The following is a 23,087-nucleotide window of genomic DNA, read 5'->3' on the forward strand; positions in this document are numbered from 1 at the left end:
AGGCTAAGGCTGCCCTGTTGGGGCAGCTGAAGAAAGGGGGGATCCGGACGGGGGTGAGGGGCGTCGCAACCCCCCCCCAGCCGGCAATAACCCCCTTCTCTCAAGACGGTGCAGCGGTGGTCTTTTATGGCCACCATAAAGAAGCCGGCAACTGGATAAAGAATGCGCAGGAGGAAGAAGGAGTTTTTTTTTTTTAAAGAAAGATTTTTCTTGGTCGAACTGGGACCTTAAGGATATATTTAACACCTGGGAAAGTAATGACTTGGAAGCCATAATGTTCCCGATTGATGTTTTCAGCTGCGAAGAAAAGTGACGAAAAGGGGAAGTCACTCTCCCTCCCTTATGGAATTAACAAATGGACAAGGGAAACTAGCCCTTTGGTAGAAGGTAAAACCTAAACTCCTTTGTTATAAGTGGGAAGGGAGAGGCTTGGGAAAACAAATCTTTACTCTAAGATTTTGCTGGAGGAGATGCCTTGAAGATAAAGAGAATAGAAATTAATTCTAAGAAAGATTTAAAGCACAGATTGGACGTTTCTTCTTTCCCTAATTTGACTTCACTCCTAGAAGAGAAACTGTAAAAAGAAGAAGCTTGTACTCTGCCTGGACTGTTTGATGACTGTGGGACTTTGGGACTTTTGGGAACTGTTTTAAGTTTGGAAATAATTGATTGGCTTAACAATAAGAAGAGGATACAGAAAGAGAAGAAGAAACAGTTCAAAATGGCTCTATCTCTTGATGAATTAAAAAAACAATATTTTAAAATAAAGAAAGAAGGCAAAGATGTTATGGGAGAAGCCCTTTGTTTTCTAGATATGGCGCTTCTCATGTGTCAGCAAATTAAACAACAGCTGGAAGAAGCCGAGGAAGAAGAAGCCATTTTTAATGAACTAAACGGTGTGACTAAGAAAGAAAGGAGAAAGAGAGGAGCGAAAAGGAAGGACTTAAGAACTAAAAAAATGTTTATGAAAGAGAAAAAGAAGATGCAAAAACAACAGAATGCTAGAAAGCAAAAGGAAAGAGGAATGCAACAGAAAGGGGAAATCAAGAAGGCAGAGGTTTGGAGAGGAGGGGGTAAAAAGTTTAGGCGGGCTAAGAAGGAAAGGGAAAAGGGGGAAAAAAGTTACAAAGATATAAGACAAGATGGAGAAAAGGAAATTTTTTTTAGGGATAATGGGTAATATATGGGATTTTTTTTTAAAAAAAGGGGGATTCTGCAAAGTACACATGAGTATTGTAATAGTGGTATTTGTATTATAAGTAGATAATCAGAACTTTTTAAGATCTAATAAAAGACTAAAATATCAAGACATAACTTTAAAAGGTTTAATAATGAATGATAATAAGTTTTAATAAAATACTAAAGGGAATGTTTAAAATATTAGTTTGAATATAGAGTTTAATGGATTAATGTGTTGATTGTTATGGATTTATTATTGTAGTATTGGTTTTTGAAATAGTAGAATGTACTAAGCAGAATCTGATTGGGATTTAGGTGTTATTTTAAACTTTAATTTAGGGGAATGGTAGAAAGGCATCATACTCCGATTAGTGATTCCAGGGGAAACTATTGTTTCTTAAATTGGAAATGAGACAGATGTAAATGGAGAAATGGACAAAAGATATAAAAATATTTTTCTTTAAAGCAAGATTAAATATATAAAACAGAATTAAGATGAGGCAAAAGTGGAGAGGAGTTATATAATAGATATAGAATGGTAAATAAGATGGGTAATGGTATATAAGAAGAGCATGAATTCAATTGAAGTCCATACAAAAAGAGGTAATCTGGGGCCAAGTTACTTTCTAGAAGAAAGTTTTATGTTTTTATGTCTATGTCTTATGTGTGTGTGTTTAATTAAGAATTAAATAATAAAATCTTGGAGGAAGACTAGATGAGAATAATTATAAACAAGCCAGAGGAAAATATAAATTTGATGACTGAATAGCAGATAAATCAGAAAGGAAATATGATTGAATAATGATTAAAGAGAAACAATGTGGAATTTGGTAAAGGTAATTTACGTGTTTATATGGAAATGGGATAAATTATAAGTACGTGATATAAAGCAATATGTTACCTGCCTTGTAAAGATCTACAATGGAAAGAGGTTTTATGTTTTTAATGTTTAATGATGTTTTGTTTTGTTTGTTTGTTTGTTTGTAAAATCAATAAAACTTGTTTAAAAAAAAAAGAAATTAGCTTGACCCCCTCTTCCTCTCTGTGGCAGCCCCTCAAATATTGGAAGACTGCTATCCTATCTCCCCTGATCCTTCTCTCCACTAGACTAGCTAAGCCCAGTTCCTGTAACCATTCTTCGTATGCCTTAGTCTCCAGTCCCTTAATTATCCTGGTTGCTCTTCTCTGCACTTTTTCTAGAATCTCAACATCTTTTTTTATAGTGTGGTGACCAAAACTGGATGCAGTACTCTAGGTGTGGTCTTACTAAGGCTTTATACAGTGGTATTACTACCTCCCTTGATCTTGATTGTATCCCTCAGCTAATACAACTTAGGATTGCATTGGCTTTTTTGGCTGCTGCTGCACACGGCTGGCTCCTAGTTAGCTGGTTGTCCACGAAGACTCCAAGATCCCTCTCACAGTGTCTGCTATTGAGCCTGGTTTCACCCAGTCTATATGTGTCCTTTTGATTTTTCTTGCCTCAGTGTAGGACTTTACTTTTCTCTACATTGAATTTCATTTTGTTAGATATGGCCCAGTGTTCTAGTCTCTCAATATCCATCTGGAATGGATCTCCATCAAAATTTGGGCACTTGGCAACCAATTCACATTTATGATGGTCGCAGTGTCCCATGTGTGCGTATGTGTGTGTGTCACATGATGCCCTTTGGTGACCTTCTGGCAAGCAAAACCAACAGGGAAGCCTGATTTGCTTAAGGACCGTGCTCCTAACTGCAGGGATTCACTTAACAACAGTGGCCAGAAAGATCATAAAACGGGGCAAAAGGTCTCCATTGACAACAGAAATGTTGAGCTCGATTGTGGTCGTAAGTTGAGAACGATCTGTACATAACGGTGATATTTGTTTTTTTAAAAAATGACTGGCAATATAAACTGTCAGCTAGATGGGTTGGAAATACAATTTTAAGATTTCCTCGCTTAGAGGGAACTGAAAAAGTTACAAACCAATATTTGGTGGGTTGCAGAAAGAGGGAAGTTTAAACGTTTCCCTTTTAGCAGATGGTGTCTAGATTTATTTGCAGGTTCATATATAAAAAAAATAAAATAAAAGGCCTGAGGGGGTACATTCATCTGGGGAATTTAATTTTCTTTCATTTCGTTACTTACTGAGGAGAGCCAAGCAGCTGAGGCCTGCTGCTTGTAGTTTCTCATTTTCAGGGTACGTTTCCACCGCCGTCACGATCACTTTGTGCACAGAATTCAACACGAGGATATTGAAAAAGTTTTCTGTGGGAGATTTAAAAAACAAAATGTACTGGAGCCGACGTGTAAACCAGAAAGTTACCTGACACAGAGTTGGCAAAGACTCATGATGAAGATTTCCCCCCCACCCAAGCTGAAAACTATTCTCAAAGCATGTTTCTGCAAAACATGAGGCGACATGGTTTGCAATAATTAAGAATGGCAACTAAGGGGAAGGGGGAAAAAATCATCTAGGAGAAAATATCAAGCAAGGTGAATTTCCTTCACACCATAATTTTTTTAATCACGTTCAGTCCTTACAGGAAGTAGTCCATATATCCTTACAATTTATATTGACTGTTTCCTAGCATGATTTGATTCCTTATTGTCCCTTATGACTATTATTAAGTGTTGTACCTGATGATTATTGACTCTTGACAAATGTATCTTAGTAGGTAGGTAGGTTGGAGCGAGAGAGAGATGATGGAGGATGGATGGATAGGTAGGTAGGTTGAAGTGAGAGAGAGAGAGATGGATGGATGGATGGATGGATGGATGGATGGAAGGATGGATCAATAAATAAATAGGTAGATAGTAGATAGGTAGGATAAATAGATAATAGACAATAGAGATGGATGGATGGATGGGTGAATAGTTAGGTAGGTAGGTTGGGGCAAGAGAGAGATGATGGAGGATGGATGGATAGGTAGGTAGGTAAATAATGGTTTAGAAAGAAGCTTTATTAAGTGTACAGAGTTCCCCTGCAGTTCCTTTTGCATTCTTCTCTCCCCTTTCGTTCAGAACTCACCCAGAGTAAGTTTGTGTAGCAGGCAGCAGCTGACTTCCTGAATTGGCTCACATGCAGGGAATGCTTTCATAATCTCCACTATGATATTGTAACACCGCACACTTCCAGACATGAGAACTTCCGCATTACTAACTAAAAACAGCATAAAAAGGAAATTTGAGTAAGAAAAAACATTTATCCCATTTCTGCATGCCGGTGTTTTAAAATTTAAAATTATCATTAACAATTCAACAACTTTTTCATAAATTCATCGATGGCCAATTTATAATGCCAGCACAAGGAGGACTATGACTGACCCATGGCTCCGTTCCCCCAGCAGGACCTTCTGATAAGACAACCCTATTTACCTGGTCCAGCCAAGATGTACAACGACCGAAGGGCAAAGCCAATGACATTTTCCTTCTCGGGGAATTTTTTAAGGACTTTGAGGATGATCAAGTGATCGTTCTCCTCGACAAATTCAATCAGCTGCTCCTCGGGAACTGCATGACGAGACAAAGGCACCAACCAAGTCAAGACCTCATTTTGATAATGGAATGAACGTGATTCAATATTCAGAACGTAGAAGTGTATATAAGCAGGGGTGGGCTTCAAAAAATTTAGCAACGGTTCTCTGCCTGCTTGCTGGGTGGCCGTGGCCATGGTGGGTGTGGCCTAGTCGGTCTCATGCACCACGACGGGGAAGGGCGTTTTCACCCTCCCTGGGTTCTGGAGGCTTTCCTCAAGCCTCTGGGAGGGTGAAAACGGCCTCCCGGGCTCCGGAGGCCCTCTGGAGGCCAGAAATAAGCCCGTTTCTGACCTTCCGGACCTTCCAGGAGGCCCATTTTTTTTGTCCCCCCCCCCCGAGCCTCCACGCATGCCCTACACTACCTGGGATCCAAAACAGGCCACTTGAAGACTCCTGGAAAGGGAGTGGTGAGGTGGGCGGGGACAGCAAGTCATTGTAATAGTAAACCAGATATAAAATTAACAACCGGTTTGCTTGAACCAGTGCTAACTGGTCACGGCCCACCCCGAGTATAAGGCAAAGATCTCCTCTCTGCCATCTATATTCTCTCTTGAACAAGAGACAGGTGAGGGGTGAACTAATGGGAGTCTTTTGAGGTTTAAAGAGGAGAGGAGAAACACAATTCTAGATCGCTTGTATCGGTAAGTCCTTGACGTACGACCACAATGGAGCCCAAAACTTCTGTTGCTAAGCAAGACAATTGTTAAGTGAGTCTTGCCCCATTTTACGAACTTTCTTGCCAACGTCGTTCAGTAACTTGTTAAGTTAGCAACCCGGTTGTTGAGTGAATCAGGCTTCCCCATTGACTTGGCGTATCAGAAGGTTGCAAAAGGGAATCACGTAACCCTGGGACAACGCAACTGTCATAAATAGGATTCAGCGGCCAAGCATCTTAATTTTGAACGTGTGACTCCCAGGGGATATTGCAATAGACTTATGTGTGAATAACGGTCCTAAGTCAATTTTTTTCAGAGCCGTTGTTACTTTGAACGGCTACTAAATGAGCTGTTGTAAAGGACTGCCTGTATTGTGGTGTGCTTTAAGTATCCGAGAGCTGAAACCTGGGCATAGATTAATATGGTCAGCCATTATCCAAAAGTGATTTATTTTCCCCTTTCCATCAGGCCTAACTCAATACCGGTTGATAAGTTTACATCAAAACTGTGAGATTAAATAAAAGTTTCTCTCCTTTCTGCTGTTTCTCAGCCATGTTTGTTGTGGCCCGCCAGCAGCCAGCAGAGCTGGCAGCAAACTCGGAGAGTGAGGAGGTTGGGGAGGAACATGAGCCAGTCCCGGAGTCTGGGGAGGGCTGTGACGAGGGCTCTGCATCAGAAGCAGAGACAGGGCCAGGGCCGTCCAACAGTTATCAACTGCCTTCGGAGTTGGAGATCAGTGGGGCAGAAGAACAGCTGGAGCCTGTTCCCGATGTGTGCATGCGCAGAGCTGCCAGAAGAAGGGAACAGTTAAGGAACAAGGTTTGACTTGGGAGTAAAGGCGCAGGTAGACAGTGAACGGTCCCTCCCATAGGGAATAAAGAGGAGTAAAGGGGGAGTGGGGTTTGCAGGAGACAATTAGTTTGTTTAATTAGGATGAAGATCTATTCGTGACTCCTTGCCCAGTATTGTCTGCTACAGAGTTTGGAAACTATGGCCTGGCAATTCTCCAAGCCTGAAAAAAGGTCTGTGGTTGCAATTCACCCTTGAAAGACTGTTTGCCGGGACTTTGCCAGATATGAATGAGAGGAATTCACATTAGCCTAAATAAAAAGGGGTTTTGTCAGGACGAGGAGTCTGCTTTGTGATCTTGGGAAGCCTAGGTCAGAAAACTGTTAAGGGCAACTGGGCAAACGCAGAGCTGCACTGAAGTGAAATTTGAAAGACTTTGATAACTACTCCACGAAAGTGTAGTGTGCAATAATGACTTTGCTAAACCTGCAAGATACTTAGAATAGTTCATGCTCCTTAAATACCACAGTGTGTTAATGCCCAGCAAGTTGAATGTTTTTCCTTCTTTACTGAAGGACAGAATGTTCCAAGCACCTGCTCTTGATTTATTAAAAGCTTTAATAAATCAAAAGAAGCTAAGAGAGCGGAAGAACACCGAGAGATACCTCCTTAATTCAAGGCACAATATTATTTCCCTGATTAATTGTGTAGCCCGGGCCGTTTCTTAAACCACAAGATCTTCTTACACGGCTGTGTTGGGAATGTCTTGAAACGCCATTCCCTCTCAGATCTGTTGATCGCCGTGCAAGTAAACTTAGGAAATAACTACTTATTTAATTCTTAAGTTATTTATAGTCGTGGGCGAAAGATTTGTCAAGGCCTTTAGATGTGCACGTTAAGGTTGCAACCCTATAAAATTGTGATTGGGTTGGTTTTAAGCTCTACGCTTTGCATAAGCAAGTGGAAAATAGAAGCTTTTGGAAGACGCCACAGTTCTTTAAAAGCACCTTTTGAGTGGCTCACAACAGGGCTGTCAAACTGGATTTCTTGGAGGGCTGGATCAGAATTGTAGTTGTCCTTTGTGGGCTGGCTTGGGGGTGGAGACAGGACAACCAGCCTCCTGGAGTACCCTGCCGGTGAAAACAGGGCATGGGGGGGCAATGGGGAACCTCCGCGCACCCTGTTTTTGGCCTGGGTGGTCACCTTCAGCCTCTTGCTGGCCAAAACGGGGTGGGGGGCTCATTTTGGTTGGCAGGGTGCTGCAGGAAGCAGTCCAGGCCAAAAATGGGGCAGACATGGGGGCCCCCATGCCCCCCCACATGCCCTGCTTTCACTAGAAGAGGCACTGTGGGCCAGTCCTGTACTATTTCCAGGCTGGCCCCACGGGTCAGATCTAAGCATCCTGCGGGCCATGTCTGGCCCTGAATTTGATACCCCTGTCTTACAACTTAGTCATTGTTGCTCAGTTCAACCTATAATATAGGGTGATCGTTATGAGTAAAAATGAAAGAAGGGTGCATGATGAAGTTGCCTTGAGTTTCAAACAAAAAAACAAACAAAACAGTGCATGGAAAATCAGAGACTAAAAGGATCCTATTGAGAATTTAGTGATAGTATTATTAATTTTTTTTGCTCCCCTTGTCTCTGGGGGTCTCGTAAGCTTCTTACCGGCTTTACGAACCAATGCCACAACTGTGAAAATGTATGCAGACGACTCTACAGCTTACCTTTTTCTAAAAGCATGTGCAAAGCTTTGCATCCATATCTCTGGATCTTTTCATGATCAGGAAAAGTATCCATGGCATCAAATATCAATAGAAATATATCAGTCCCTTCCTCTAAGAGAAGAAGTGTGATTTCATCTAAACGATACAAGGAAAACTCTGGAGATCATTGGCTTACAAGTATCGCGTTCATTTTGCTTTCATCAATACAAATCCATATATATATCTAAAAGTATTATTCCCAGAGAAGTACAGGTTCACTTATGACCACCAATGAGCCCAAAATTTTTGGTTGCTAAGTGAAATGGTTGTTAATTGAGCGTTGTATTATATTGTACTGTACTGTATTGTACTGTACTCTTCTCCTCTATTCTCCTCTCCTCTCCTCTACTCCTCTACTCTACTCGAGGGGTCTCCAACCTTGGCAACTTTAAGAGTTGTGGACTTCAACTTCCAGAATTCCTCAGCCAGGAATGCTGGCTGAAGAATTCTGGGAGTTGAAGTCCACAACTCTTAAAGTTGCCAAGGATGGAGACCCCTGTTCTACTCTACTCTACTCTACTCTACTACTCTACTCTACTCTATTACTCTACTCTATTACTCTACTCTACTCTACTACTCTACTCTACTTCACTCCTCCACTCCACTCCACTCGCTCCATTTCATAGATTCTATTCTATTCTATTTTCTGTTCTATTTTCTGTTCTATTTTCTATTCTATTTTCTATTCTATTTTCTATTCCTTTCCATTCCATTCCATTTATTCTATTCTGTTCTGTTCTGTTATATTCTGTTTTGTTCCATCCGTTCCATCTGTTCCATTCCACAACACCCTACTGGAACCAGTAGGGGACAAGGATGACAGGGATGATCATATATTACCTGCTTTGGTAATGAAACATCTGCAAGAAAACCACCAAGTCAGACAGCACCAAGGACCCCACAAAGTTCTATCTATGTGGTCTCAAAGAGTCGGCAGTAGTAGCATTTAATCAACCCATCAAAATATACAAATTAAAAAGAATATTCTTTCCCCCCTATCGTTTCATATGCAAGGGTTCGAAGAACAATAAACAGGCAGAGAATAATGAAGGTCTTGAACCACTAACATTATATCATGTGCCTATACATTTTAAGAAAAATTACGCACCTGAAGAAAGAAGTAGATTTAATGCTTTCAAGCCAACCTTTGAAAGATGCACATCAGCACTGTGGGTTTTAAGCATCTTGAGAATTTGCCTAAAGTAAAAAGAAGAAGAAATCTTAATTGCAATCCAAAATATGTTAGCTACAAATCACAGTAAAATGAACAGGCATACTTATGGATTCAGATAAGCATAATGTTCCCGCATACAAGCAAGCAATTGAAATTTCTATTCCTCAATCACTGACCATTCCTTTTTTTTAATAATCATTGTTGGATTTACATATCATGCTAAATGATAATGTGATTTGTTGGTTTTGGCTTAGATTTGTGTGTGTGTGTGTGTGTGTGAGAGAGAGAGAGAGAGAGAGAGAGAGAGAGAGAGGATGAGATGGAGGGAGAAGGAGAGGGGGAGAGGGAGAGAGAGAAAGAGGGAGCGAGGAGAGAGAGAGAGAGAGAGGGAGGGAGGGGGGAGAGAGGGAGGGGGAGAGGGAGGGAGGGCAAGAGGGGGAGGGGGGAGAGAATGAGAGAAAGGGACGAAGGGATGGAGAGAGAGATGGAGAGAGGGACAAAGGGAGGGGGAGGGGAGAGAAAGAGGGAGGGAGAGAGAGGAAGGGATGGAGGGAGAGGGGTAAGAGGGAGAGAAAAAGAGAGGGATGGAGGGAGGGGGAGAGAGGGGGGGAGGGGGAGGGAGGGAGAGGGAAGGAGAAAGAGTGGGAGAGAGAGAAAGAGAGGGGGAAGAGAGAGAGAACATTATCCTAGACATATTTAACCAAAATTTATCCGTTTCCAACAAATGCAATTTAGATGCCACGTATCAGGATAGTCATTTAACCACAATTCTCAATTACCCAATCAACATACATTGGTAAAAAAAATAACCAAGGCATCTGAAAGTGTAAGTATATACTAAATATTTCTTCCTTCCTCATAACTGTCTGGATCTCACTTTTTATTTATTCTCATCCAACCCTGGCACTAGTTGAAACCACAAATTCTTCCTTTGAAAATGGCTAATCTTAAATGTTCTGCATAGAGAAAACAAGGATAGGAGACCCGAAAGAATTGTGTGTGCATCCTTTCTTGGGTTTGTCCACAAACTGTTTGGGTTTAGGAATGAACTGGTCAGCAGGCCAAGCCCTGTGAATGATGCCAAATTATTCATAATAGTGAAACCGAAACTGATTGTGAACAATTCCCAGATCTCTTCATACCGGATGAATGATTTTTAAAAAACCAAAGCAAACGCCCATCCTATCTGATTGTGCAGAGTGATGCAAACCAGAGCAAAACTCAAAAACTCACATACAGAAAATAGGTTTGAACTGTCTATAACCATTCAGGAAAAAGATCTTCAAGCTAAAAGTAATTAACACTGCATGGAGGATTGTGTGTATGTGTGTGTGTGTGTGTGTGTGTGTGAGGAACCAAAGGGGTGTGGCACAAAGGCAACACAGTCAGATAATCAGTAGGAGCCCCTTTATTAGCTCCAACTTTGCCCCCGAAGTCCTGGTTACCTTCTGGGCTGGAGAAAGACTCTCCCAGGAACAGCCTTTGGCTGCAGAGAATCAAGTCCAAAACATGGTCAACAAAAACTGTAACTATAAGTCCAATCAAGGCAAAATGAGGTAATTAGTCCGGGAGGGCAGGAGAAGAAATTCCAGGCGTGATGGCACGGCAATAACTCAACATGGTTGGGAGGACGCCAGGAACACAGATAACCAAAGTCAACACAAGATAAACTCAGGTTTGTTCCTGGCAGCTGCTGTACTCAGGATGCATCTCTTTTAAACTCTCATTCCCAGCTGTGGCTACTGAAGGGAATCAGGGCCCTTTCCTCCCCGGTAAGCCACGCAACCCATGTTGCTCCCTTTTCCGTTCCTCCCTGCGTGTCCTAGGATGAAGAGGGGGTGGGCCTGGGTCTGAACTCCCTCTCCCTTGTTCTACCTTTCTCTTGCTCTGCCCACCCCAGATTCCTCCACAGCCAACGGAGCCACGCTCCCCCTCCCTGTCAGCTGTTCTGCTTCCTCCTTGGGTTCAGACTCCAACAGGGGCATGCCACTGTGTGTCTGTACCAAAACGTTAAGGCATTGACTATAATTACTGGAAGATTCGGCGCAGACAAAATAAAACATTCCTTCACACAAGGCATGCCATTAATCTTTAGAACACAGGTAAGTCCTTGAGTTATGACCACAACTGAGCCCCCAAATTTCCATTGCTAAGTAAGACATTGGTTAAGTGAGTTTCGCCCCATTTTGCCCCCTTTCTTGCCACAGTGGTTCAGTGAATCTCTGGAATTGTTAAGTTCATAACCCAGTCGTTAAACGAATCCGGCTTCCCCCATTGACTTGGCTTGTCAGAAGGTCTCAAAAGGGAATCGCATGACACTGTGACGATCATAAGTACTTAACAGCTGCAGTGATTCGTTTAATCACTACAGCGAGAAAGGTCTTAGAATGGGGCACAACTGTTCTGACCAAGGCTTTCTGAGACACCAACAAACACACATAAAATCCAAGACCCTTTTATTTTAGTTCAATGGCTGTGAATTATCATCATTCACAGCCCCGAATGAGATTCAACCGGTTATAAATAGTCCCAAGAACGTCTGCCAAAGTTCTTCGCAAAATGTCTGATAAGAACGCACCTTACCTGACTTGAAGTGCTGCCAGTGACTAAAGTTCCAATTAGTCTTTCAAAACCAAACAGAGAACAAATTCACCATGGAGCTTTCAGAGTCCAAACTGATCAGAGCAAACAACATTGCTTCCTGCAAAGGTTTTCCTACCTTTGCACTTCCTTTATACCTTAGGGGAGGGGCAATCACCTCCCAGCCGTACTCCCAAGTCGCCCCTTTTGTCTTAGCTGCTCTTGCCTTCTGGCAGCTCTGCGCACACACGCTCTGGGAACAGGGTCCCCTTGTTCCTCTGCCTCGCTGCTGCCTGATTCTGGAGACTCAGGAGTCAGCACCCCACTCTCAGATGGTCCTGGCCCCATCTCTGTATCAGACGCAGGACCCTCGTCCGAGTCCTCCCCAGACTCCCGGACTGGACCATGTTCTTAACCACTGTCCAATTCTGCTGCCGTCTGCACAGGCTGCTGGCAAACCACAACAACAACATTCTTAGCAACCGAAATGCTAGCCTCGACTGTGGTCATAAGTCGAGGAAGTGTGTACAGGAAGCTAATAATGAAATCCTTTGGATAGATTTCATTCTAGAACCCAACATTCTTTGAAACTTCACTGGGGTCGAACCCCTTTAGACAATATAACAAAACAAATATTTTTCTTTCTTAGGGTAAAAGCTCACTAGACAGTTTCTGCACAGATTTATTCTAAGTATCTCACTTACTGACGGATTTAATTGGCTCTCTCCCTCACCCCACCCTGTCTCAGGCAGGCCAGAGGCAGACTGAGATTACAAAAACAAAAAAAACCCCAACCCTGCTGTAATTCCTTCAAACCAACGCCCTCTCAGAGAACGGGAAGCTAACCACAGATTCTGAAAGTTAAACCATTTCACTTCTCTTTTGTCTCTCTGACAAAAATAGCATTGACATTTTTCTCAGCACGGAGAAACTTTCTTTTCATCAAAAATGCTCTCTTCAGCCATTATTATTATTATTATTATTATTATTATTATTATTATTATTATTATTACCGTTTCCCCGAAAATAAGATCCAACAGGAAAATAAGCCCTAGCATTTTTCAGGATGCTCATAATATAAGCCCTACCCCAGGAACAAGCCCCAGTTAAGATCGTCAGCCAGATTTAGTATTTAGAATCATATTTCCCTGAAAATAAGACCTAACCATAAAATAAGCCCTAATGCAACTTTTGGATCAAAAAATAATATAAGACCTAGTCTTATTTTCCGGGAAACACAATATTATTATTGTTATAAAATTTTATTCATTAACCATGAAATTCAGTCAACTGAATTTTTAAAAATGTATCACAAATACCAGTGACTGGCATTGATGGTTGATACGGGTTGCTGCCAGCATTCTAGATATCAACCAAGTTAAAATATACAATTTTCCAAGTAGCTCAGTTTTTTGCAGTTCTGTTGGTGTTATTGCAGGAAGCTACAATTTCTTGATGTGTTTTGTAAAATTATTATTATTATTATTATTATAATACAAAAAAAAATAACAGTGTACACAGCAAATGAGATATCTATGCTGGGTTTCGTATCACAAATCACTAGTTGAACCCTTCCCAAGCATTTAGGACTGCGTGATGTATCAGTGGATTATGCGAGCAGATCCCAGTAAGGTGGCCTTCTGCAGCTGACCAATGGTGATCTTGTCAGCGCCAATTGTTTTCAAGTGCTTGCCAAGGTCTTTAGGCACAGCACCCAGTGTGCCGAGTACCACTGGAACCACCTGCACTGGTTTATTCCAGTCTTCTACTACTACTACTACCACTACTACTACTACTACTACTACTACTACTATTACTATTATTATTATTATTATTATTATTATTATTATTATTATTATATCTTTAGTGAGTTTCACAGCTTTTGGGGCTGGTTGATAGCTCAACAGCTCGAGTCCTAACCAAGGACCTAGGAACCGTTCAGGTAAAGTCAGAGGATATAAGCTGTTCCAAGTAGGGTGTTTTTTTTGTAGAATCATGGTATTCAAGTCTGATAAATTCAGAATTTCCAAATAGGAGAGGCAGCCCTTCAAGTATTGCCCCAAGGGCTCCAATCACAATTGGGATAACACACAATTTCTTTTTCCAAAGTCACTCAACTTCAATTTGTAAGTCCCGATACTTTGTGATTTTTTTCTTGCTGCGTGTCTACAATTATTGTTGTTGTTGTTATTAAATCTTCAATTTGATTCACAGTCTGGGACTGGTAAAAACCTAACAGCTCAAGTCCTAACCTATATTCAGAATATTCAGCTCTGATGAGTTCAAAATTTCCATGTATCTAGGCAACTCTACTGCTCCAAGGGCTCCTGTTACTATTGGTACAACCGATTTCTTCCTCCATAACTGCTCAACTTCAATTTGCAAATCACAATATTACGTTATTTTTTTCCTAGTTCCCAGTCATTTTTGCTGCATTCGAACCCAAACTTCCAGCAAAGCTGTCAATGTATGATTTTGGCAACTCAATCGTCATGTTGTAGAATAATCAAGTTTGTCAGATTTTGCTGCAGCCACTGATAAAGTGACCCACTGTTTCATCGATCTAATTATGATTACTAATTCTGGTGATCTTCTCCCGGGCAAATTATAGCTGATTCCACCTGTCGGGTTTTTCATTCTACCCCAGATGAAACCTCTCCATCAATTGGGTTTTTGAGACAAGTGGAACCAAGAAGTTTAAAAGCAAATGTTTATGACCATGCATTGTTCACGTTGTGTTCATCTGAAAAGCAGTCCTGGCTAACAGACACAGGATGTTTGTGGCCTACAAGCAGTGGTGGGATTCAAATTTTTTAACAAGTGGTTCTGTGGGCGTGGCTTAGTTGGTGGGCATGGCTTGGTGGTCATGTTATTGGCTGGATGGACGTGGCCAACTCAACATCACACACATCGAGGCATGCATCTCCTCGCCTGGCCTCCCATGACTGTGGGGATGCTGCAACAGTCATAAGTGTGAAAAACGGTCATAAGTCACTTTTTTCAGTGCCATTGTAACATTGAATGGTCACTCCACACAAGTACCAGCAAAGGAGGGGGAAAAAACTCCAGAGAAGTTCCTGAGACAGAAAGTCTAGTCCTGCCAAGAATGTAATAAGGATTAACAGAGAGGCAGTTTCTGTAAGCAACACCAGAATGTTTCCTTCCTGCCTTCCTTACAGGATTAGGCCAGTAATTTCTTCTAACAACCGGTTCTCTGAACTGCTTAGAATGTTAACAACCGGTTCTACCGAATAGGTGCGAACTGGTAGAATCCCACCCCTGCCTACAAGCAGGGGTGGGATTCAAATAATTTAACAATGGGTTCTCTGCCCTAATGACTAGCTGGGTGAGCATGGCCATGATGGGCGTGGCCAGGGGTGTGTGACAAGCAGCAATCAGCCTCCTGAACTCCTCTGGGAGCAAAAATGGGTCGTGGGGGAGCCATGCCATACATCCCCATGCCTCGTTTTTGGGCCTAGTAGGCCTCCCTGCACTTACCTGGGAGCCAAAATGGGGCACGTGTGGATTCCTGGAAGTGGCGGGGTGGGGAGGGGAGGGGCCAGCAATTTAACCATCGGCTTGACCGAAGTGGTGCAAGACGGTTGAATCCCACCACTGCCTACAACACACTGGAGATCAGGCTGCCAAAATTCAGTAGCAAAATGACAGATTTTTCAGCTAGGCCCGTGATGGCGAACCTATGAGCCATCTCCTGGAACAGATCCACTGCACATGCATGTGCGTCCCTCCCACCAGCCGGCTGATTGTCGGGTAGCTACCGCGCATTCACGGGGGTGGGCCGTGCATAGGAGATGCATGCACATGCGCAGGGGGCATGCACAGGGGGGTTGCATGTGCATGCAGAGGTGCACAGCACATGCAGGGGAGGGTCGCATGCACACACGTAGGGGGCGGGGGTTGCGCACGCACATTGCATTATGGGTGCAGGAACGCATGCGCACTTTTGGCACGCGACAACTAAAAGGTCAGCCATCACTGAGCTAGATGATTGGGCTATGTGCACAGACAATCCTGGACTTACAACATTCACTGAGTGACTCTTCAAAGTTACTGAAAAGTTACTGAAAGAAAGAACTTAGGACTGCTTTTCACATTTTACAACCGTTAAGTGACTGTTTAAGTTACAAAATTACTGAAAAGAGTGGCTTAGGAGTGTTTTTTAGTATACATCTGGAGTGGGAGAAACCAGGCTTAATAGCAATAACTGTGAGAGGGATCTTGGAGTCTCCATGGACAACCAGCTAAATAGGAGCCAGCAGTGTGTAGCACCAGCCAAAAAGGCTAAGGCAATCCTAAGCTGTATTAACAGAGAGATATAATCAAGATCCAGGAAAGTACTAATACCACTCTATAAAGCCTTAGTAAGAACACACCTAGAGTACTGCATCCAGTTTTGGTCACCACACTATAAAAAAGATGTTGAGACTCTAGAAAGAGTGCAGAGAAGAGCAGCCAGGATGATGAGGGGACTGGAGGCTAAAACATATGAAGAACGGTTGCAGGAACTGGCTAGTCTAATGAAAAGAAGGACCAGGACGGACAGGGTAGTCTTCCAATATTTGAGGGGCTGCCACAGAGGAGGGGGTCAAGCTATTTCCCAAAGCACCTGAAGGCCAGACAAGGAATAAAGGATGGAAACTGGACAAGGAGAGATTTAACCTGGAAATAAGGAGAAACTTTCTGACAGAACAATTAACCAATGGAACAGAAGTTGCCCTCGGAAGTCGTGGGAGCTTCATCACTTGAGCCTTTCAAGAAGAGATTGGACTGCCATCTGTCAGAAATGGTGTAGGGTCTCCTGCTTGGGCCGGGGGGGTTGGACTAGATGACCTATAAGGTCCCTTCCAACTCTGATTATTATATGTTTTTCACACTTACAACCGTTTCACACTTATGACCCCGTGATCACATGATCAAAATTCATACGTTTGGCAACTGGCTTGTATTTATGACAGATGCAGTGTCCCCCGGGGGTCACGAGATCTCCCTTTGCGACCTTCTAACAAGTAAAATCTATGGGGAAAGCCAGATTCACTTAACGACCGTGTGACCGACTTAACAACTGTAACGATTCACTTAACAGCCGTGGCAAGAAAGGGATAAACCTCACTCTTGCTTAGCAATGGACATTTTGAGCTCCATTGTATTCATATTCAAAGACAAGATAATATTTTATTCTTCTGCAGTAACAGGCTGTGCTAGAGTCAGTATACTTACTGATGGACACCAAGAACTTCCCAGTCCTTTCCGATGCCTTGTGGAGCTGTTAAATGATGCAGAGCTTCTGGGCATATTTTAATCAGTTTGCAAAGAAGTGTCCAGCCCACCTAAAAAGCAGAAAATAAATGTTTGGTTTATAAAAATACAGTTCACCAACCTCCTTTACGTCCCACTTAAAGATTTAGCAGTCTTCCAATATTTGAGGGGCTGTCACAGAGAGGAAGCAGTTCAAGCTATTTTCTAAAGCACCTGAAGGCCAGACAAGGAACAATGGGTGAAAACTGATCAAGGAGAGATTCAACCTGGAAATAAGGAGAAACTTTCTGACAGTGAGAACAATCAACCCATGGAACAGAAGTTGCCTTCAGAAGTTGTGGGAGCTTCATCCCTGGAAGCTTTCAAGAAGAGACTGGACTGCCACCTGTCAGAAAAGTTGTAGGGTCTCCTGCTTGGGCAGGGGGTTGGACTAGATGACCCTCCTAACTCTGATTATCTGTTATCTATTTCCCAGACAGTAAATTTTTAATAAGTCAATTTCTTCGCTTGTAATGCAAGAATAGAATAAAATAACAGCACTCAAGTAAAGTTCAGTGAGTCCGGTGTAACTTCGGACGATCGCTAAACAAATTGTTGCAAGTCCAGGACATCACACTTAACACAAACTGTCCTGTTTTATCTAATGCGTGAGGGAGAAGGCATCAAATCCCAAGCAGTAATTATAAAATTAGAGTTTTGTTCCTGACCTGAAATAATGTGGGTTTCTGGTTGACAGTGGAGTCATTTTTTTACTGCGACAAAAAACAAGTGTAAACACCCACAGAGTTCTGGACAGAACAAAATGGATGCCAGCCACTTCATTTCTGTCTTGAAATCTGTTCGTTTTTGTGTGCCTCTCACTACATTTTTTTTTTAGCGTCTGTGTTTCAACTGCTCCTTCAATAAAAAACATCACTCCAGGCATGCAATTCCTTGTTCATATATGTGTATGTATGTATGTATGTATGTATGTGTATGTGAATGTGTATATATGTATATGTATGTATATGTATGTATATGTATATATGTTTTCTTAAGTTTTCACATGTACTTACATGTATGGTATTCAGCTTTGTTCGGGTATTTTCCCACGTCATTATAGTTGTGCTTTTAAAGTTGTAGCAACGTTTCAGCAGAATCTCATCTGCCATCATCAGGCTTCTGTATAGTGTTCGTCTGTGAGTCAGACTTTTACAGTTGTTTCAGTTTTAAATTTGGGGCTAGCCTACTGCTGTGCCAGAATGGTTTTTTCTTCATCCTGATTGGTTGGAAGTCTTGGTCTGTGTTTATTGGTCTTGGAGTTTGCTGTGTTCTGCTTGATTGGTGTTTCTAATATCTTCTGTCTGTTTTGTGGCTTTTTTTGCCTTGGTTGGCTGGCAACATTGTGTTCCTGTATTGGAGGCTTTTAGTGCAGCTTGGCTCCGAGTAAATGGACGGCTATCATTTGTTAGAAAGCTAGGTTTCATCTAGGTGCCTGGTTGGGGTGTGTCTGAGCTGGAGGTATCAGGGGGGATCTGTTTGTGCCCAGGTGTTTGCCTGGCTTGTGGTGTGGAGATTTTTTTGTTTGTGAGTGCAGGCTTCCAAATAATTGACAGTCTGGTGGAATCATCTCTTTTATTCATGCTTTCAGGTCTTTTTTCAATCTCTATGGCTTCTCTGATAATTCTGTGGCTGGGGTTTTCTATAGTGGCTAGGGTTTTGGTGCCATTGAAGTTGATGCTATGACCTGTGGCTTTCATGTGTTGGACTAGTGAGGAAGTGTGTTCCAGCTTTTTTACTGCATTTCTGTGTTTATCCAGGCGGGTACTTATTCTTATATTGGTCTGTCCAATGTATGTGGGAGGGCATGATGCACAGGGGACTTCATATATGCCTTGGTTTTCCAGGTCAATTTTATCTTTGTGGTTTCTTAGGATGGCTGCTATTTTTCTGTCTGTTTTGAAGGCAGTCTTGATGTGGTGCCTGTGTAGTATCTTACTGATTTTGTCTGTAGTACCTCTTATGTAGGGCAGGACAGCTGTTCCATAGGTCTGTTCATCTTCTAGGTACCCGAACAAAGCTGAATATCATACATGTAAGTACCCGTGAAAACTTAAGAAAACACACATACACACACACACAGCTCAAAAAATAAAGGGAACACTTAAACAACACAATGTAACTCCAAGTTAATCACACTTCTGTGAAATCAAACAGTCCACTTAGGTAGCAACACTGATTTGACCATCAATTTCACATGCTGCTGTGCAAATGGAATAGACAACAGGTGGAAAGCAGAGGCAGTTAGCAAGACATCCCCAATAAAGGAGTGGTTCTGCAGGTGGTGGCCACAGACCACTTCTCAGTTCCTATGCTTTCTGACTGATGGTTTGGTCACTTTTAAATGCTGGTGGTGCTGTCACTCTAGTGGTAGCATGAGACGGAATCTACAACCCACACAAGTGGCTCAGGTAGTGCAGCTCATCCTGGATGGCACATCAATGCGAGCTGTGGCAAGAAGGTTTGCTGTGTCTGTCAGCGTAGTGTCCAGAGCATGGAGGTGCTACCAGGAGACAGGCCAGTACATTAGGAGACATGAAGGAGGCCATAGGAGGGCAACAACCCAGCATCAGGACCGCTACCTTCGCCTTTGTGCAAGGAGGGACAGAAGGAGCACTTCCAGAGCCCTATAAAATGACCTCCAGCGGGCCACAAATGTGCATGTGGCTGCTCAAACGGTCAGAAATAGACTCCATGAAGGTGGTATGAGGGACCGACGTCCACAGGTGGGGGTTGTGCTTACAGCCCAACACCGTGTAGGACGTTTGTCATTTGCCAGAGAACATCAAGATTGGCAGATTCGCCACTGGCGCCCTATGCTCTTCACAGATGAAAGCAGGTTCACACTGAGCACATGCGACAGACGTGACAGGGTCTGGAGACACCGTAGAGAACGTTCTGCTGCCTGCAATATCCTCCAGTATGACCGGTTTGGCAGTGGGTCAGTAATGGTGTGGGGTAGCATTTTTTTAGGGGGGCCGCACAGCCCTCCATGTGCTCGCCAGAGGTAGCCTGACTGCCATTAGGTACTGATATGAGATTCTCAGACCCCTTGTGAGACCATATGCTGGTGCGGTTGGCTCTGGATTCCTCCTAATGCAAGACAATGCTAGACCTCATGTGGCTGGAGTTCCTGCAAGATGTAGGCATTGATGCTATGGACTGGCCCGTCCGTTTCCCAGACCTGAATCCAATTGAGCACATCTGGGACATCATGTCTCGCTCCATCCACAAACGCCACGTTGAACCACAGACTGTCCAGGAGTTGGGAGATGCTTTTCCAGGTGTGGGAGGAGATCCGTCAGGAGACCATCTGCCACCTCATCAGGAGCATGCCCAGGTGTTGTAGGGAGATCATACAGGCACGTGGAGGACACACACACTACTGAGCCTCATTTTGACTTGTTTTAACAACATTACATCAAAGTTGGATTAGCCTGTAGTGTTTTTTTCCACTTTAATTTTGAGTGTAACTCCAAATCCAGACCTCCATGGGCTGCTAAATTTGATTTCCATTGATAATTTTTGTGTGATTTTGTTGTCAGCACACTCAACTATGTAATGAACAAAGTATTTAATGAGAATATTTCATTCATTCAGATCTAGGATGTCTTATTTTTGTGTTCCCTTTATTTTTTTGAGCAATATGTGTGTGTGTGTGTGTGTGTGTGTGTGTGTGTGTCTACACACACACATATGCAAGCAAATGGCTTTGCTTTCTGTTAACATCCTGTCCAATTGTAGTTTATTTTTATTTAAGGAACATTTATAGTGGGACATTTTACCTATGTCTTACAGTTTTACTATGGTAATTAAATCAGGTTTTGGTTTAAAAGAGAAATTATTTCCTTATGATATTTCCTCACAGTTAGGCCACTGTTTATAGCAACATGCCTCTCATCAAACAGCAGTCCCAAAGCCACCTGTTAGATTCTTATTTTATGCATCTCTTCAAACTGTAAGGAGGGTACAGGGGCAGCCTATTTTAAAAGATAATAATTAAAAAACAGAAGTTCTGTTTCACAGTCAATATTATGTCAAAGCATCATTTTTTGGCCCGAACAGAATAGAAAGTGAATTGTGACACATTCCATCTCCCTGAGACTGACTTCCTTCCTTCCTTCCTTCCTTCTCTCTCTCTCCTTCCTTCCTTCTTTCTCTCTCTCTCTCTCTCTCTCTCTCTTTTTGATGGAGCAGATAAAATGATGTTTAGCTTGCAAATGCAGGCAGGAGGAGGAGGAGGAGGAGGAGGGGAAGGAGAAGGTAGACAGTAGCAGAAGGACAAGGAGAATAACAGAATAACAGAGTTCAAAGGGACCTTGAAGGTCTTCTAGTCCAATCCCTGTTCAAGCAGGACACCCTATTCCATTCTAGCGGTTGTCCAGGAGGAGGAGGGGACTTACAAGGAGACGAAGGAGAAGGAGCAGAAAAAAGGAGGAGGAGAAGGAAAGAAAGAGAAAGTAGACAGGCACAGAAGGACAAGAATAACAGAATAGTTGGAAGGGACCTTGAAGGCCTTCTAGTCCAACCCCGGCTCAAGCAGGAGACCCTATTCCATTCCCGTGGCTGTCCAGGAGGAGGAGGAGGAGGAGGAGACTTACAAGAAGAAGAAGATAGAAGGAGAAGGAGATAGAAGAAGATAATAGAAGGAGGAGGAGATAGAAGATGAAGATAGAAGGAGGAGGAGATAGGACAGGAGAAGGAGAAGATAGGGGAAGGAGATAGAAGTAGAAGGAGATAGAAGGTGGAGATGGAGGAGGAGGCGACTTACAAGAAGGTAGAAGAAGATAGGAGGAGGAGATAGAAGGAGGAGGAGATAGGAGAAGAAGAAAAGAGAAGAAAAAGATAGGAAGAGGAGACTTACAGCAAGGAAAGAAGAAAAGGAAGATAGAAGGAGGAGGAGACTTACAAGGAGAAGAAGATAGAAGAAAAGATAGGAGGAGGAGGAGGAGGAAAAGGAGGAGATAGACAGAAGATCGAAGGAGAGTTACAAAGAGGAGGCAGGGGAGAAGGGCAGCTGCCTTACCTGTTGCACTCTCCCCACCCTCAGGTAGGACACCAGCACCAGCAGCAGAGGCACGTAGACGCTCCCGTCGCGGAAGAGCCGGGCACCTGAGGGGAGGCAGGAGGAGAGGAGCCTGAGTCCTGTCCCGTCCCTTCCCGCGGGACCCTCGGAGAGGGGAGTCAGAGGCGGCCGCCCCCTTACCGCTGGGCAGGCCGGCCAAGGCCAGCAGGTCCTGCAGCGTCTGCAAGAGGCTCTCCAGCTGCTTCCCCTCCTGCAAGTTCCGCAGCCGGACCACCAGCTTCTGCAGCGCCGCCGCCCGACGCTCCTCGTCCGCCTCAGACGACGACGACGACGGGCCCGGCGCCCCGCTAGCCATGGCCGGCCGGCCGGCCCGCCTGCCTGAGTGGGGGGGAAAAAACCAAAGTCTCCTCAGGCCCGCCCGGCCTGCCCGCTCGCCCCGCGCTCCTCCTCTGGAGCCCGGTCGGGTCGGGCGAGGCGGAGGAAGGAGCCCTAGATGGCGTCCGGAGGGTTCCTCCCCGGCTGGAGGGAGGAGGAGGGAGGGAGGGAGGAAGGAAGGAAAGGGGAGAAGCGGAGGGGAAGCCGCTGGGACGGGGGGACGGTTCCGCGGCCCGAGGCCGAGCGGGGGCGGCGGCCGAGCGGAGCCCGGGAGCAAATGGGGAAGAGGAGTACGGAAAGGGCACAGAGGATGGTCCCCGGAAAGTTTTTCTCTTTTCTTTTCTTTCTTTCTTTCACGTTCTTTCTTTCTTTCTGTCTCTTTCTTTCCTTCCTTTCTTCTCTCTTTCCTTTCTTTCTTCTCTCCTTTCTTTCTTCTCTCTCTCTTCCCTTCCTTCCTTGCTTTTCTCTCTTTCTCTCTCTCTCTCACTTTCTTTCTTTCTTTCGCTCTCTTTCCTTCGTTTCTTCTCTCTTTCTTTCCTTCCTTGCTTTTCTCTCTCTTTCTCTCACTTTATTTTTCTTTCCTTCTTTCTTTCTTGGTCTCGCTCTCCCCCTCCCTTTCTTTTTCTGTTTTTTCCTCCCTCCCTTCCGCCTCCTTTCTTTCCTTCTTTCTTCCCTTCCTTCCTTCTTTCTCCCTCTTTCCCCTCC

General features: G+C 43.6%; 1 protein-coding gene across 2 annotated transcripts in view; it reads right to left on the reverse strand.

Moving 5' to 3' along the window:
• LRRK2 (leucine rich repeat kinase 2) overlaps positions 1-22,779 on the reverse strand; it is a 96,886-nt gene extending 74,107 nt beyond the window's left edge. Inside the window, exons 1-8 of one of the 2 annotated variants that reach the window (XM_087935524.1) lie at positions 22,188-22,779; positions 22,008-22,093; positions 16,904-17,013; positions 9,020-9,108; positions 7,873-8,007; positions 4,540-4,674; positions 4,193-4,324; positions 3,310-3,429 (exon numbers count right to left, since the gene is read on the reverse strand). In XM_087935524.1, the coding sequence (XP_087791650.1) occupies positions 3,310-3,429; positions 4,193-4,324; positions 4,540-4,674; positions 7,873-8,007; positions 9,020-9,108; positions 16,904-17,013; positions 22,008-22,093; positions 22,188-22,362 (982 nt within the window). In that variant the 5' untranslated portion in view covers positions 22,363-22,779. The remainder of the gene's footprint in view (positions 1-3,309; positions 3,430-4,192; positions 4,325-4,539; positions 4,675-7,872; positions 8,008-9,019; positions 9,109-16,903; positions 17,014-22,007; positions 22,094-22,187) is intronic. The other variant, XM_026701233.2, reaches the window with a different exon arrangement.
• Between the last annotated feature and the right edge of the window lie 308 nt (positions 22,780-23,087).

This window comes from Pseudonaja textilis, chromosome 5 (assembly GCF_049901715.1).
Source record: "Pseudonaja textilis isolate UNSWEBS1 chromosome 5, rPseTex1.2, whole genome shotgun sequence".
Taxonomy (NCBI): domain Eukaryota; kingdom Metazoa; phylum Chordata; class Lepidosauria; order Squamata; family Elapidae; genus Pseudonaja; species Pseudonaja textilis.